Source organism: Boleophthalmus pectinirostris, unplaced genomic scaffold (assembly GCF_026225935.1).
Source record: "Boleophthalmus pectinirostris isolate CB_2022bp ecotype Guang Dong unplaced genomic scaffold, ASM2622593v1 HiC_scaffold_5, whole genome shotgun sequence".
Taxonomy (NCBI): Eukaryota; Metazoa; Chordata; class Actinopteri; order Gobiiformes; family Gobiidae; genus Boleophthalmus; species Boleophthalmus pectinirostris.
Genome location: NW_026571404.1, coordinates 10,468,895 through 10,482,928, shown reverse-complemented (window position 1 = coordinate 10,482,928; position 14,034 = coordinate 10,468,895). Strand labels below are relative to the sequence as shown.

Below are 14,034 nucleotides of genomic sequence, written 5' to 3'. Positions count from 1 at the left end.
TATAAGAAGTTTTGTCTGCTAAAAGAAAATAAAAAGCCCAGACTTTACTTAACGGTATTAAAAATGTTATTGATAGAAGACGAGGAGACACATCCACGCAGCATGGTTTAGTCCTGTTAAATCCTGTAAAATCCTGTTTTATTCCTGGTTTTAGACCTGGTTATAGACCTGGTTATAGACCTGGTTTTAGACCTGGTTTAGATCTAGTTTAGACCTGGTTTGAGTCTTGGTTTAGTCCTAGTTTAGACCTGGTTTTAGTCCTGCTTTAGTCCTGGTTTAGACCTGGTTTTAGACCTGTTTTAGACCTGTTTTAGACCTGTCTTAGACCTGGTTTAGATCCAGTTTAGACCTGTTTTTAGTCCTCTTTTAGTCCTGGTTTCGACCTGTTTTAGTCCTGTTTTAGTCCTGGTTTAGACCTGTTTTATTCCTGTTTTAGTCCTGGTTTAGTCCTGTTTTAGTCCTGGTTTAGAACCTGGTTTATTTTCCAGCAATGAGTGAAATTATCAAGATATAGCCCAAAATGCGAAAACAGGAAAATACCGCAGTGTAATTATTGATAGAGAAATTATTTTTATATGAGATCACTGCTGCCTTAAAGTAAGTCCACCCTAATGTTAAGTGTCATATTGTTTAGACCTGATTTATTCCTGGTTTAGATCTGGTTTAGTCCTGGTTTTAGTCTTGGTTTAGCCCAAAATGTAAAAACAGGAACATACCACTGTTTAATCCATTTATTTCAACCAAGTAACTGTAATCCAATTACCACTCACTGAAACAGTAACTGTAACTGAATACAGTTACTCATAATTTGTACTCTGATTATGTAACTCCGGTACATGTAATCTGTTACTCCCCAACACTGAGTAGGTGTATGTTGTATGTACACTTCCTGTATCACCACATGACATCACAAGGTGGAACAGAGTGTTTTCTGTTTGAGAGATGAACACATTCTAAATATGTTAAACATGTGTGAATGAAACAAAACCAACATTATAACATAGATCAGAAAATAGCGTAATATGGGCCCTTTAACTGTACTGCTATCACTATGACAGTAATAGTTTTTTTTTTTTTTTTTTTACAATTAAGTACCAACAGCTACAAATACAGCCCCAGAAAAACTTAAGATGGAGTCGGCGATACAGGATGATCAAAAATACTTAAACAATCTCTCTAATTATTTGTAACATGTTTGTGGAATGGCATTGGCCTCGTATACTACACCTGGCAGCTTTTTTAACATATCTCTGACTGGAGGCTTTTCCCCGTACATTACAGTACCTTTTGAACCCAAAAGACAATTCTATGTTAAGAACACTGTACATTTATATCATACATTATTTGGAACACAAAAAAAACATTTACTTAAACAAGGCAGTTCACAGACTCGGGTAACACTGATTATCGTCAGGCACATCTTAAATATTTCTTTTAACTCACCTTTGCTGTGTCTATAGTAAATGGCAATCATAAAAGTAAAATATTAACAAAAATAACACTTTAGCAATTAAAGTAAGGCCAGGTATACTTGATTAGGAGTGCTCAGGGGCCCATCTTCAGGATCTTGATCAGGACTTATCTGGAAAATCTTACCTGTCGTCCATGTTTTGTGTTGACAAGGGAAACCAAGGAAACTGATGTAAACCCATTAGGGATTGGCATGATTAGTCGATTAATCGAGAATTAGAATTAGAATGTAGGTTGCTGTGCGTAGGGTAGGGTGACCAAACGAGGGTCCGGACATGTAGCTCTCTGCACTCAGAAGGAGCGAGCAGACACAAACAGTCGGTCAGCCTGCAACGTGCATGACTTGTACAAGAAATTCCACGCTTTCCGTTCTGGTTGGGACAAGTGGGAGTCCATGTGCACAGTGTACAAAGCAGCACATACGTTTCGGTGTCCAGTGGGAAAAGCTCACCAGGACACTGAAAACATGAAAAATCTTTGCCAGGTGAGAGTAGCGCAATGTCGATGACGAGGCCCCACCTCCCTCCCCCCGTACGGTGTCCTGGTTTTGACAAACGCAAATATGGTCACACTAACCTGTATTCCACTGAGTCATGTCTTTTAGTCCGACAGAAGCTGAACCACATCAGCGCACAAGAGCTGTTTGTTTTTTTTTCTTCGTTTAGTTTATGCAAATTTGCCATGCGGTTTAAAGTTTCGTTTCTGTGAGTTGCGCAAATCTGCATTAAACACATTATAATGTTAAACGGGCTGATGTGGCTCTAGAGTCGTTACGGTTTATATGTCGTAAAGTTGAATTTATTTATGCAGATTAGTAGTGCAGATAGTAATAATAATGATGATAATTGTAGTATAACAACATTAATGATAAAACGATAATCGATCGTTAATTCTCCCGACGATCGATTAAGAAAATTTAATCGAATGCCCATCCCTAAAACCCATGCACAGAACCTAACCCGGGAGTTGAACCCGAAACGTTCAGAACCTTTTGTGAACCTGCAATCATCAGTTTGTATCATTAACAGCTGATTTATTTTCTAATACAATATAAAACTGAACTGAAATTGCTTTAGGTCCCCCAAAAATACTGCTCCTGTGAATTGTTAACCACTCTGCTATTACGTTGTTCAATGATTTTAGTGCCAACTAGTGGTGAAACATCAGATTGCCATTTACTATTAGACAGAACACTAAGTACCACAACAACGTTCATTTGAGAGTTTAAAGTTAGCAGCCACCACAATCTCCAGAGGACAAAGCAAAGACTTAGATTAGGGATAGCGCTAGAAGAAAACACGTCAAAGGGAAGAATGACGTAACAACCACTCCTCTTGTCGCTCCGTGAATAATTCAGATGTCCCCATTAGGTTTGGAGGGAGCGAGAAGGCTGAGAGGACGGTGCATCCCTCCAAAACACATCCCAAAAACACGCTATTGCTCCCAGTGTCATCATGTAGTCTGTGCACTGCAGCCTCCTTCGGACTTTCCGTAGTCTTATATTTATCATGCGATCCTGTTACATTGCATAGAAGAAAGAGCTTATAGTGATTAATGGACAGGGCAAAGAGGGGAGTTTTAAGAATGGTTCACTTATGTCGTACCAATAAATGCTACAAGGAAATTAAACAAATCGTTTTTAAGTGAGTTTGTATGTGGTGGTTGTTGAAAGTGAATAGTCAAAGTGAGGAGACCGAGCCTGGAGAGACATAAAAGCAGTAGCAGTAAAAAACACTTTTAAACATATCTCCGTTTGGTGTGTTTTTTTGTTTTTTTTTATGAAGTACAAATGTCTCAACCAGCTGGTACGTGTTTAATACCTAAGTCCTGACACTAGGAGTAGAGCCTGAGGAGCAGCTGAGGTGGTATCTGTTCTGGACACCTTCCTGGGAGCGCCTTAAGGGAAGTCTGGGAGTCTCTGCTTAGACTTCTGCCCCCGGATATACTGTATTTCTTTAGTTATGGCCTCATAAAGTTGACAACAATGCACTATGAGTTTATGAGTTTACGGAGCTCTGATAGAGAGAGATTTGCCGGATTGGCTATTGGTTTTTAGCCTGATTCATCAGTTGGTTTCACTCTGTGGAAAACCGTCTGACCTCTCAGCATTAGGATTTGTTCGCTTGATGGTAGACGGGTACTTTTCTTAATTTAATGAATCGCTGCTATTTGGTCATGATGTATGTAATGCGCCAAATCCCGTAGGAAGAAGGGCAATAACGTCTTTCCCTTTGATAAAATTCACCAAACATTCTCTTTGTTCCGGCTTTAAATTCTCGATCTCGGAACAGCATGTCTGTCTTCGTCTACATCCATCTCGATGCTTTGTTTACTGTTGTGCTGTACCACAAAAAGGACCCAGACAGGCGCTTGAGTTTAACGTCATGGCGTCGCAGCTCTTCACTGATTGGCCGGTGCGAAGTCTACAACTTCCGGGGTTTTTGCGAACCGTCTAGTGTATTCTGATTCCTGACCTAGTTGCTGGAGAAAAATGAAATTTTGGCGCCAGCCTGGCTAATTGGTTCCTGCCATAGACTGTGAATATAAATGGACATATCTAAAGCACTGGCCACCACGTTCCAAATAGGAAGTTCGCATGCGACTATTCGGGCTCCTTCTGACCCTGGGTCCCATTGATTTTCGTTGGAATATTGTGGCCCCTCTCTCTGTAAGTGCTGCTGTGAGCCTCGTCATTTTGGTTTTAAAATTTTCATATTAACTCGCTCTACATGATCCTGTTTTTTTCTCGCTATTTTGTCCATCCAAAAAAATCCTATTCATAATATAAAACCTGGAGCTTCATTTGAGTGGCCTGGGCCTGTAAGTGGATGTTTTAAGACTGTCCATTGTGGACCCAGAACCTTTTGTAATGTTTGAACTTGCTTATCTGCTCAAAGGTGCACGGTAACTTTACACTGTACTGCTTTCAATATGCCCAACGTTTTAAAATGTCATCCATAAACAGTCACCACATACAAACATCTTCAAAAATGTAAAAACTATTAAACTAATAACAAGTTGAAAAGTTGGATCTAAGTATAGGAGCAGCTGTGTGTAAGTGTAGACTCCTGGTTCGACTGAGGTTTTATCAAAGACATGGCACAAACGCAGCCGGTCTCCATGGCGACGGGAGGAGGTGCTAGCAGCTGCCGGGGGAGGAGCAAACCGAGCCGCACATGCTCAGTTTGGACGACGTCTCAGGTCCCGGGTCCTGGTCCTGGTCCTGGTCCGGTTCTGGGTCTGGCTCTGGGTCCTGGAGGTCTTCGTCTGTAGCTCCGGCCTCTGGTTCTCCCTCGCCGCTGTCGCCTCCCGCCTCAGAGGGACCCTCCTCCTGACGCCGTTTTAACCTGCCAGCAAAATAAAAGGACAGTTTAGCAAACACTAGAAGAAATTATGTTTTATATTCAAACATGTATAAGCTGTTTACATAGCCACACACGTTGGCAAGTATCCTGTTGATTTAAGTTGGGTGTGATTGACAGGTGGATTAACCAATCAGAGCGTAGTAGGTTCGTTCATGCCAAAACAGATATAAAGAAAAGTGGGAAAATAACACAGAGGACTAAAGCTACTTCCACATGACAATGCTCCTGGATTTTTTTATTTTATTTTTTTTTTGCAGCTTGAAAAAAATTTGCGTCCACACATGTGTTGGATCAATAAATATTCACGTCCACAGGATAACGGAGCACTGAGTCAAAACGATGTAATACTTGTGCCACACCTGTATGTGGCGCTGTAAACAGGATACAGCCAGAGCCATTGGACACACAATACTACAAAGAGCACATGTACATAAAGTCCAGGGTTCTCTTCTGGTCACGTGGCGATGACGGGGCGACGACATCGTTTTCCAAAAGCTGCGGTTTGGTTGTCCACAGGTCAACCCAACAACAGCGTTCTCAGATTTCTCCACTCTGGAACCCATTTTCAATAACCACTGTTTTCGCCCACCCGAAATGCTGGCTCCATGTGGACAAAACGAATAAAAACTTTACTGTGTCGACCAAAAAACATTGTTGTGTGGACACTACCAAAGAAACAGCGCCGATTTCTGCAGAATCAACAAGCGAAGCACAAAACCCTTATTTTGCTCTGAATGAAGGACATTTCTTCCTCATTTGAGAGAGACGTGACATAAATTAGCAGCTGTGGTTGGACTGTTCCTCGTCAGGATGGAGGTTTTTCACACTCTGATCTGATTCGGGGGCCTTCTGGATTCTCACAGAATGTAGAAGAGACGGGCTGGTCAGGCTGGTCAAGCTGTGGTACTATTCACATTTTAATTGTGATCGCTTAAAAAATTACATTACATTACAAACACTGTATAATAATAATAATAAAAAAATAATAATTAAAATTGTTATTATCCATGGAGATGTCACTGAACGCCTGGAATATTTCACAGAATAGGCGAGTTTCATTGTTGACAAAAGCGTGCGTTGCATGCTGGGAATTATTTTGGTCGGCGGCAAGAAACACTAATTCAACATGACGGATGGAGCGAGAAAGCACGTAAAGGGTATTGATCCCGGTTATTTATCCACTCTAACGGCAGAGGACCCAAGACGATTTGACCAGAAATTGGTCACAAGCATCGATTGATGACAAATCACCCTTTTCAACCCCGACAAAAGGTGGACCAAACCAAATTTCTGGTCAGAATCGCCAACTACCTGGACAAATATTCACTTCGGCGATATCCACAATGACTTGGTGGAAACTCCTGGGCCATTCACAGCAGAAAAGATGAAAGTCTACAAGAGTCTCGATGTGTTGTTGAACTTGTTGGAGTCCACGGTTTGCTAGGATCTTCTTCGTTTGCTCTGCGGATGTTTGAAAGCCGTTTAATTCACCGTTAGCGGTTCTTTTCACTCAGAATACGAAAAAGACATTTTCCTTCTTCCGTGCTTCTATTTGTGCATCCGATAATGCAGCAGGAATTTACCATTATCGGGGATAAATACGCGAGGTTACGCACTGTGTTTGACGCTATCCTGTTTCTTGCCTCCGACCAAAATATTTCCCAGCATGCAAAGCGGGCTTTTAATAACAATGACATCAGCTGAAACTCGCCTATAGCATTCAACTTTTTCTAAATAGAGACAAGCAGGTGGTGTCTCAGGGCTCAGTTACTGTTCATATCTGCGGAGAGGCATGCACATTTTTGCAGAGAAAAATGCTGTTGAATAAATTGCTGGAGGTGAAGATGGATAGGTTTAATTTCTGAAGAAAAATATGATTACAGTTATCAGGATGGTACAATACTAACAGAGACTCATTTTTTATCACTACTTGACGTTGTCTTACTTTTCTCGGTTGAAGATCATAAATTCTTGCTGGACCACTTCAAGGCACTCTTGTAGATAGTCATTCTCCTGCAGAAAACAAATTAGATTAGATTTTAAACGTTTCCCCATCAAAAACCATTACGCTAAAACATCACTTGGGGTCATTTGAGTCAACAGTATGTCCTCGGAGTGCATTCATTTTCCCTGCTCTTTTTAAACAAATCAAAACATGTTTATGCTTCAAATTGGATTGGGCTAAAAATAGAAGCTCATATTTCTGACGGCACTCGGGGCTCTGAAGGCTCCATAATTTAATAACCTTGATAATAACATGGCCCGCACAAGTGCACATGAACGCCACACGGGGACAACAGACGACTTAAAGCAACATCCCGCCGACCCGCCCCCTGTTGTATTTTCATATATCACCACCAGAGGCTCCACCACCGAAAAGAAATGAGGTAAATATGTTTATTCAGTTCAATACAATTTGCATAACCAAGTAACACTAGATCCAAGAGTGTAGTGGAGATTTTTTTAAGTGGGGGTCCAGGACTAAACGAGGACTGAACCAGGACTAAAACAGGACTAAAACAAGACTAAAACACGACTAAAACAAAACTAAAACAGCACTAAACCAGGACTAAACCAGAACTAAAACAGGACTAAACCAGAACTAAACCAGGACTAAACCAGAACTAAAACAGGACTAAAACAAGACTAAAACAAAACTAAAACAAAACTAAACCAGGACTAAACCAGGTCTAAACCAGAACTGATCAAGAACTGAACCAGGATTAAACCAGGTCTAAACCAGGTCTAAACCAGGTCTAAACCAGGACTAAACCAGGTCTAAACCAGGTCTAAACCAGAACTAAACCAGGACTAAACCAGAACTAAACCAGAACTAAACCAGGACTAAACCAGAACTAAACCAGGACTAAACCAGGACCAAACCAGGACCAAACCAGGACCAAACCAGGTCTAAACCAGGACTAAACCAGGTCTAAACCAGGTCTAAACCAGGTATAAACCAGAACTAAACCAGAACTAAACCAGGACTAAACCAGAACTAAACCAGGACCAAACCAGGTCTAAACCAGCACTAAACCAGGACCAAACCAGGTCTAAACCAGCACTAAATCAGGACTAAACCAGAACTAAACCAGAAATAAACCAGGTCTAAACCAGGACTAAATCAGCACTAAACCAGGTCTAAACCAGGTCTAAACCAGGTCTAAACCCGGTCTAAACCAGGACTAATCTTGGACTTGAGAGTGAGAGGGAGAACCATGAGCCCGTGGAGCAGGGTGTCCACAAAGCGCGATGGGGCGCCGGCTGTGCTGAGCCCCGTGGGGTGAGGAGCTCTGCGCCGGCCCTTTCTCCTGCAGTTACCCGACGGTCTACCTACAGGCCTGTCCCGACACTCGGTCCTGGTTCAGTCCTGGTTTAATCCTGGTTCAGTCCTGGTCCCTCATGTCTCAGGTCACTGTAGGACAGTACTGCAGATATCATGAGTCTGTGCAGGTTGTTTTCTCCATTGCCAGCAGCTCTGGATTGACATTTAAGTTGTACCTATTTTATATTTGTAATTTTTTATACCTCACGTCAGGAGAAGTGGGTGGATGGACCTACCCCCTCGTATCACGCCCACTACACCCCTCACTAGATCTAAACCAGGTCCACAACAGATTACTGTATAAAACCAGCTACTAACTACTAAACAAAAAAGTGCATACAATTACTGTAAATTTAACGTATCACCAGTAGAATCTGTACCACAGTTTGGCAACGATTGTGTTATTTTAATGTGTCTTTATTTTCTGATCAGTTATAATGTTGTTTCCTCATTAAAAACAGGAGTAGCTCTTCTCTTTTCTCGCTCTGACAAAAATGTGTCCTTGGCAGTCGCTTCTAAATGGTTCTCATCCAAAAATCCTTTCAGAATTTGAAGAGGATATTTTATCACTTCTCAAAAAACTACCTTTATTTAACATGAAGAAGGAAAGAAAGAGGTAAACACTCATTTAATAATAATTATGCTCTAACCACTCCATTTACAGTTTGGTTATTTTATTCATTCACGTGAGTCATGTTATTCATCCAATATTTACACCACAGTGATGCTAAGATCATTTTGTCGTTACAGCTGCCCAGGGTCAGACCACAAAAAGACGCCTCTATTTGGACGCCTTTGCATTGGAGTTCAGACGCCCCCGACACGAGTCTTGGACGCCTGGACGAATGGGATAAAAATACTTAACGCGTCCGTTGCCCTGGAAACAAGTGCCCGGTCCTGATCTTTTCCTGTAATGATGTCAGACCAGACTGAGAGAGTGACTTTAGTGTATTTATTACATGAAACCATCGATTGGCTCAGCAGCTGCGGCGTGTTTACATGTACACTCCGCTAATGACACTGGATCAGTCCTAGTCTAGTCCTGGTCCAGTCCTGGGCATCAGCTCGTCGATTGTAGCGTGTACATATTTATACTGCACTAATGACACGCTGACACTGGTTTAGTCCTGCTTTACTTCTGGTTTGATCCTGGCCTAGTCCTGGTTCAGTCCTGGTCCTATCCTGGTCTCATCCTGGGTTAGTCCTGGTCCAGTCCTGGTCCGGTCCTGGTCTAGTCTTGGTTCAGGCCTGTCCAGTCCTAGTCTAGTCCTGGTTTAGTCCTGGTCCAGTCTTGGTTCAGTCCTGTCCAGTCCTAGTCTAGTCCTGGTTTAGTCCTGGTCCAGTCTTGGTTCAGTCCTGTCCAGTCCTAGTCTAGTCCTGGTTTAGTCCTGGTCCAGTCTTGGTTCAGTCCTGTCCAGTCCTAGTCTAGTCCTGGTTTAGTCCTTGTCCAGTCCTAGTCTAGTCCTGGTTTAGTCCTGGTCCAGTCTTGGTTCAGTCCTGTCCAGTCCTAGTCTAGTCCTGGTTTAGTCCTGGTCTAGTCTTGGTTCAGTCCTGTCCAGTCCTAGTCTAGTCCTGGTTTAGTCCTGGTCCAGTCTTGGTTCAGTCCTGTCCAGTCCTAGTCTAGTCCTGGTTTAGTCCTGGTCCAGTCTTGTTCCAGTCCTGTCCAGTCCTAGTCTAGTCCTGGTTTAGTCCTTGTCCGGTCCTGGTGTAGTCCTGGTCCAGTCTTGGTCCAGTCCTGTCCAGTCCTAGTCTAGTCCTGGTTTAGTCCTGGTCCAGTCTTGGTTCAGTCCTGTCCAGTCCTAGTCTAGTCCTGGTTTAGTCCTGGTCCAGTCTTGGTTCAGTCCTGTCCAGTCCTAGTCTAGTCCTGGTTTAGTCCTGGTCCAGTCTTGGTTCAGTCCTGTCCAGTCCTAGTCTAGTCCTGGTTTAGTCCTTGTCCGGTCCTGGTGTAGTCCTGGCGATCGGCTCGGTGATTGCGGCGTATATATTTACACTCCGCTAATGTTTGTGGCCCCTCGCCCTGGTTCTTGGGTCTTTCTCTTTCTTCCCGTTAATAAAGTCACTAAATCTCTGGATAGTCGCCCCTGATTGGTTGATGGTAGATTTTCTCCGTGCTGACGCCCGAAGACACGCCGCAAAAACGCAGGACGCCCCAGACGCTCGTTCACATAGACATTGCGTATAAACTGGACGCTTTGATGCCTCGGTCTGAACGGGCTTTAATAGCTTTAGAAGTGTGGCTGCCAATCTGTGTTTAAACTGTCTCTCTCTCTTAAGGTGAGAGCACACTGAGACACTTTGACACCTCCATTATTTTCTATGAGCGTGCACACAGCGGGCACCGTGCACATGAGGCTTTTTGCACTTGTGCGGTGAGTGCAGACATGTCTCTGCTCTAGGACCAATAGAAACACTGCTGTAATTAATGTTTCTCTGTATCTTTGGTCTCCCAGAAAACTTCTCTGGCTATTCAACTTCACAGCTACAGGTTTTGGTGTTTACTTCTGTTGCAAGACGCCATCTCCTCTTACATTGTAAATCAACAAATGCCCCATCCAGCATTGAATGGATTCATGAAGTTATGTCATTTAGAAAGTTTACAAGATTAGGTACTCCAAGAAAGGTAACACAAAAAATTTTTTTAGATTACTGAATTTTTTGAAACAACCCTTGCCACCTAGTGCCTCCACTCAATTTCATTTCACTTCAGCGACTAAGTCAGGAATCAAAATACACTAGACGGTTCGCAAAAACCCCAGAAGTGCAAGTTCGGGCCCCAGTCAATCAAAAAAGAGCCATATATTCTGTGCTGTCAACGATTCCCGAGATCGAGGATTTAAAGCCAGAATAAAGACAATGTTTTGTGAATTTCAAGGGGTAAGACGTTATTGCCCTTCTTCCTACGGGATTTTGGAAAAGCTTAATATACCCGTTAGCCCTGTTAGTGGCACATTACAGATGTCACCACCAAATAGCAGCAATTGGTTAAATGATAAAAAGTACCCGCCTACTGTTGAGCGAACGAATTCTAATGCTGCAAGGTCAGACGGTTTCTATGAAGTGAAATGAAGTAAAACCAGCTGATGAATCAGGCTAAAACAACCTCCTACTTTTTTTTTTTTTGTTATCTTATTATTATTATTATTATTATTATTATTATTATTTTATTATTATTATTAATTTTTTTAATAATAGTAGTAGTATATTTATTATTCTATTATTATTATATTGTATGATGCTACTCGTATTTCTTTTGTGAGTTTTGTAAGTGATGTTTTGTTTGCATAAAAATGAAAAGAGTGTATGTACATGGACCAGGACCAGGACTAAACCAGAACTAAAACAGGACTAAAACAAGACTAAAACAAGACTAAAACAAAACTAAAACAAAACTAAAACAAGACTAAAACAAAACTAAAACAAGACTAAAACAAAACTAAAACAGAACTAAACCAGGACTAAACCAGGTCTAAACTAGGTCTAAACCAGAACTAAACCAGGACTAAACCAGGTCTAAACCAGAACTGATCAAGAACTGAACCAGGACTAAACCAGGTCTAAACCAGGTCTAAACCAGAACTAAACCAGGACTAAACCAGGTCTAAACCAGAACTGATCAAGAACTGAACCAGGACTAAACCAGGTCTAAACCAGGTCTAAACCAGGACTAAAACCAGAACTAAACCAGGACTAAACCAGAACTAAACCAGAACTAAACCAGAACTAAACCAGAACTAAACCAGGACCAAACCAGGACCAAACCAGGTCTAAACCAGGACTAAACCAGGACTAAACCAGCACTAAACCAGGTCTAAACCAGGTCTAAACCAGGTCTAAACCAGAACTAAACCAGGTCTAAACCCGGTCTAAACCAGGACTAATCTTGGACTTGAGAGCGAGAGGGAGAACCATGAGCCCGTGGAGCAGCTATTAATTTATTTTTTAATAATAGTAGTAGTATATTTATTATTCTATTATTATTATATTGTATGATGCTACTCGTATTTCTTTTGTGAGTTTTGTAAGTGATGTTTTGTTTGCATAAAAATGAAAAGAGTGTATGTACATGTGTTGTTTGAATGACATATTTGTCTGTTTACACATGAATAAAAACATATGAAACCACTAGAAACACGTCTGTAAACTGTGAGCAGAGACACAGAGCTGCAGCAGAAGAAGAGAAAGCCTCGGCGTTGAGATGAGCAGAACACCTCCTCCTCTCTGCGTCGCTCTGTGCAGAACACTCCTGCCTCTCACTAAACTCACTATAATCTGCTCAAACCTCCGCCTTTCCTCTCCTCTCAGCCTGGTGCTGTGTTTCTCCTTTTATAAGCAGATAAAATCATTTATAACGCCGCAGAGTTGGGACATGTGGCGTTCAGTGTGTGCGGCTGCGTGGGTTCGACGGTGCTCTGGTGCGCGGTGGCTTTTACTCCCTCACGCAGCTCAACATTCAAACACAAATACTTTCCAGTAACATCACGCTGGGGGTGTTTAACATGTATCTGTATGGCAGAAGTTTCCATGGAGACACTGACTACATTCAGACTGCAGGGCTTAATGCTCAATTCGGATTTTTTGGTGAAATCAGATTTTTTTTGTGAGGTTGTTCACATTTCCAATTAAATGCGACTAAACGCCCCAAAAGTGTCTCGCATGTGCATTGGAGGACACGACAACTTCACACACAGGAAGCATTCTTAGTGTTTACGGAAGTCGCGTAACATGGACGTAGTATTAAGCGCCTGGTGATTTTAAAGTAGTTGTACAGCTTATTTGTTTTAAGGAGGAGATTGAGAAGGAAAAGGACGAGGTTTTTGGTCGTGGTATTTTGTGGGGCAGAGGCAGCAACGTCCGTAGAAAAGAACATGTAGGTGCAGAGCATGGCTCTCTAATCTAAACTGGATAAGGCATTCCCCCTCTGTTCCGGCTCGAGACCGACTAGTGGTCGCTCCAGGTACTGAAGGTACTGGAGCTTGGGCCCAGAAAAAATTCTCCCACAGAAGCACAACACATTTTTTGGGAATTCAAACTGCATGTGTCACCAGGTCACTGACAAGTTTCACAAAGGACAGATTTTGCAGCTCTCGCTCTGATTGGTCCAAACACTCCACGTCTGCATGTTACAGACATCACATGGGTGGAAGGCGCTTGAGGAAGTAAATGCTGAAGTTAAACATTTTTTTTGGGGGGGGGCCCATGCCCCAATGGACACAGGCCACTGAAAACAATACAGCACCATATTGGATTCATCTTCTAGATTTATTATAGTTCTATGGTGCAGAGTCGTAGCCAAGAGTGGTGGGATTGCATTGTTGTCTGCCATGGTCGTGGTTTTCTTTCAGTTTCTGTCTACTTCAGCACAGAATAGTGACGTTTGTTACTTCAAGGTTCAAGGTTCTTATTTTGTCATTCAAACATGTGTGAGTCAGAACGAAATGTGACCTGGCCCAGTGATACAGAAAGAGAAAAAAGATCAATAATAATGTTAAAAAAATAAATACGGTTTCCTTAGGAGCAATCCTAGTTCCAGTCTTGTTCAAGTTTGGGACAGTGGGTCGCACTAAATGCCTGAAAAAATCAGATGTGTCGTTCAGACTGTCATTAAAAGATCAGATATATGTCGAATAGGGGTGAAAAAAATCTGATTTGGGTCACTTCAGGCTGCAGTCTGAATGTAGCCATAATGCACACATGAGCAAAAACTGCCAACAAACTTTAAAGATAAACTCCAGCAAAAACACAATTTATGCTATACACAGATCATTTTCAGAAGCCTTTGAGAGCACACACCCGCTCACCTGCTGGAGTTCCAACCAAATCGTGTTAAAATAAAGCTCAAATTAAAGCCTCAAACAGATTAGTGCCAACAGGACA

At 42.1% G+C, this 14,034-nt stretch overlaps 1 protein-coding gene across 1 annotated transcript in view; it reads right to left on the bottom strand.

Annotated features, from left to right (window-relative positions):
• Positions 1 to 3,493: 3,493 nt before the first annotated feature.
• LOC110170153 (serine/threonine-protein kinase 32C) overlaps positions 3,494 to 14,034 on the bottom strand; it is a 448,821-nt gene continuing 438,280 nt past the window's right edge. The window contains exons 11-12 of the mRNA XM_055162592.1: positions 6,781 to 6,848; positions 3,494 to 4,817 (exon numbers count right to left, since the gene is read on the bottom strand). Coding sequence (XP_055018567.1) covers positions 4,610 to 4,817; positions 6,781 to 6,848 — 276 coding nt within the window. The 3' untranslated portion in view covers positions 3,494 to 4,609. The remainder of the gene's footprint in view (positions 4,818 to 6,780; positions 6,849 to 14,034) is intronic.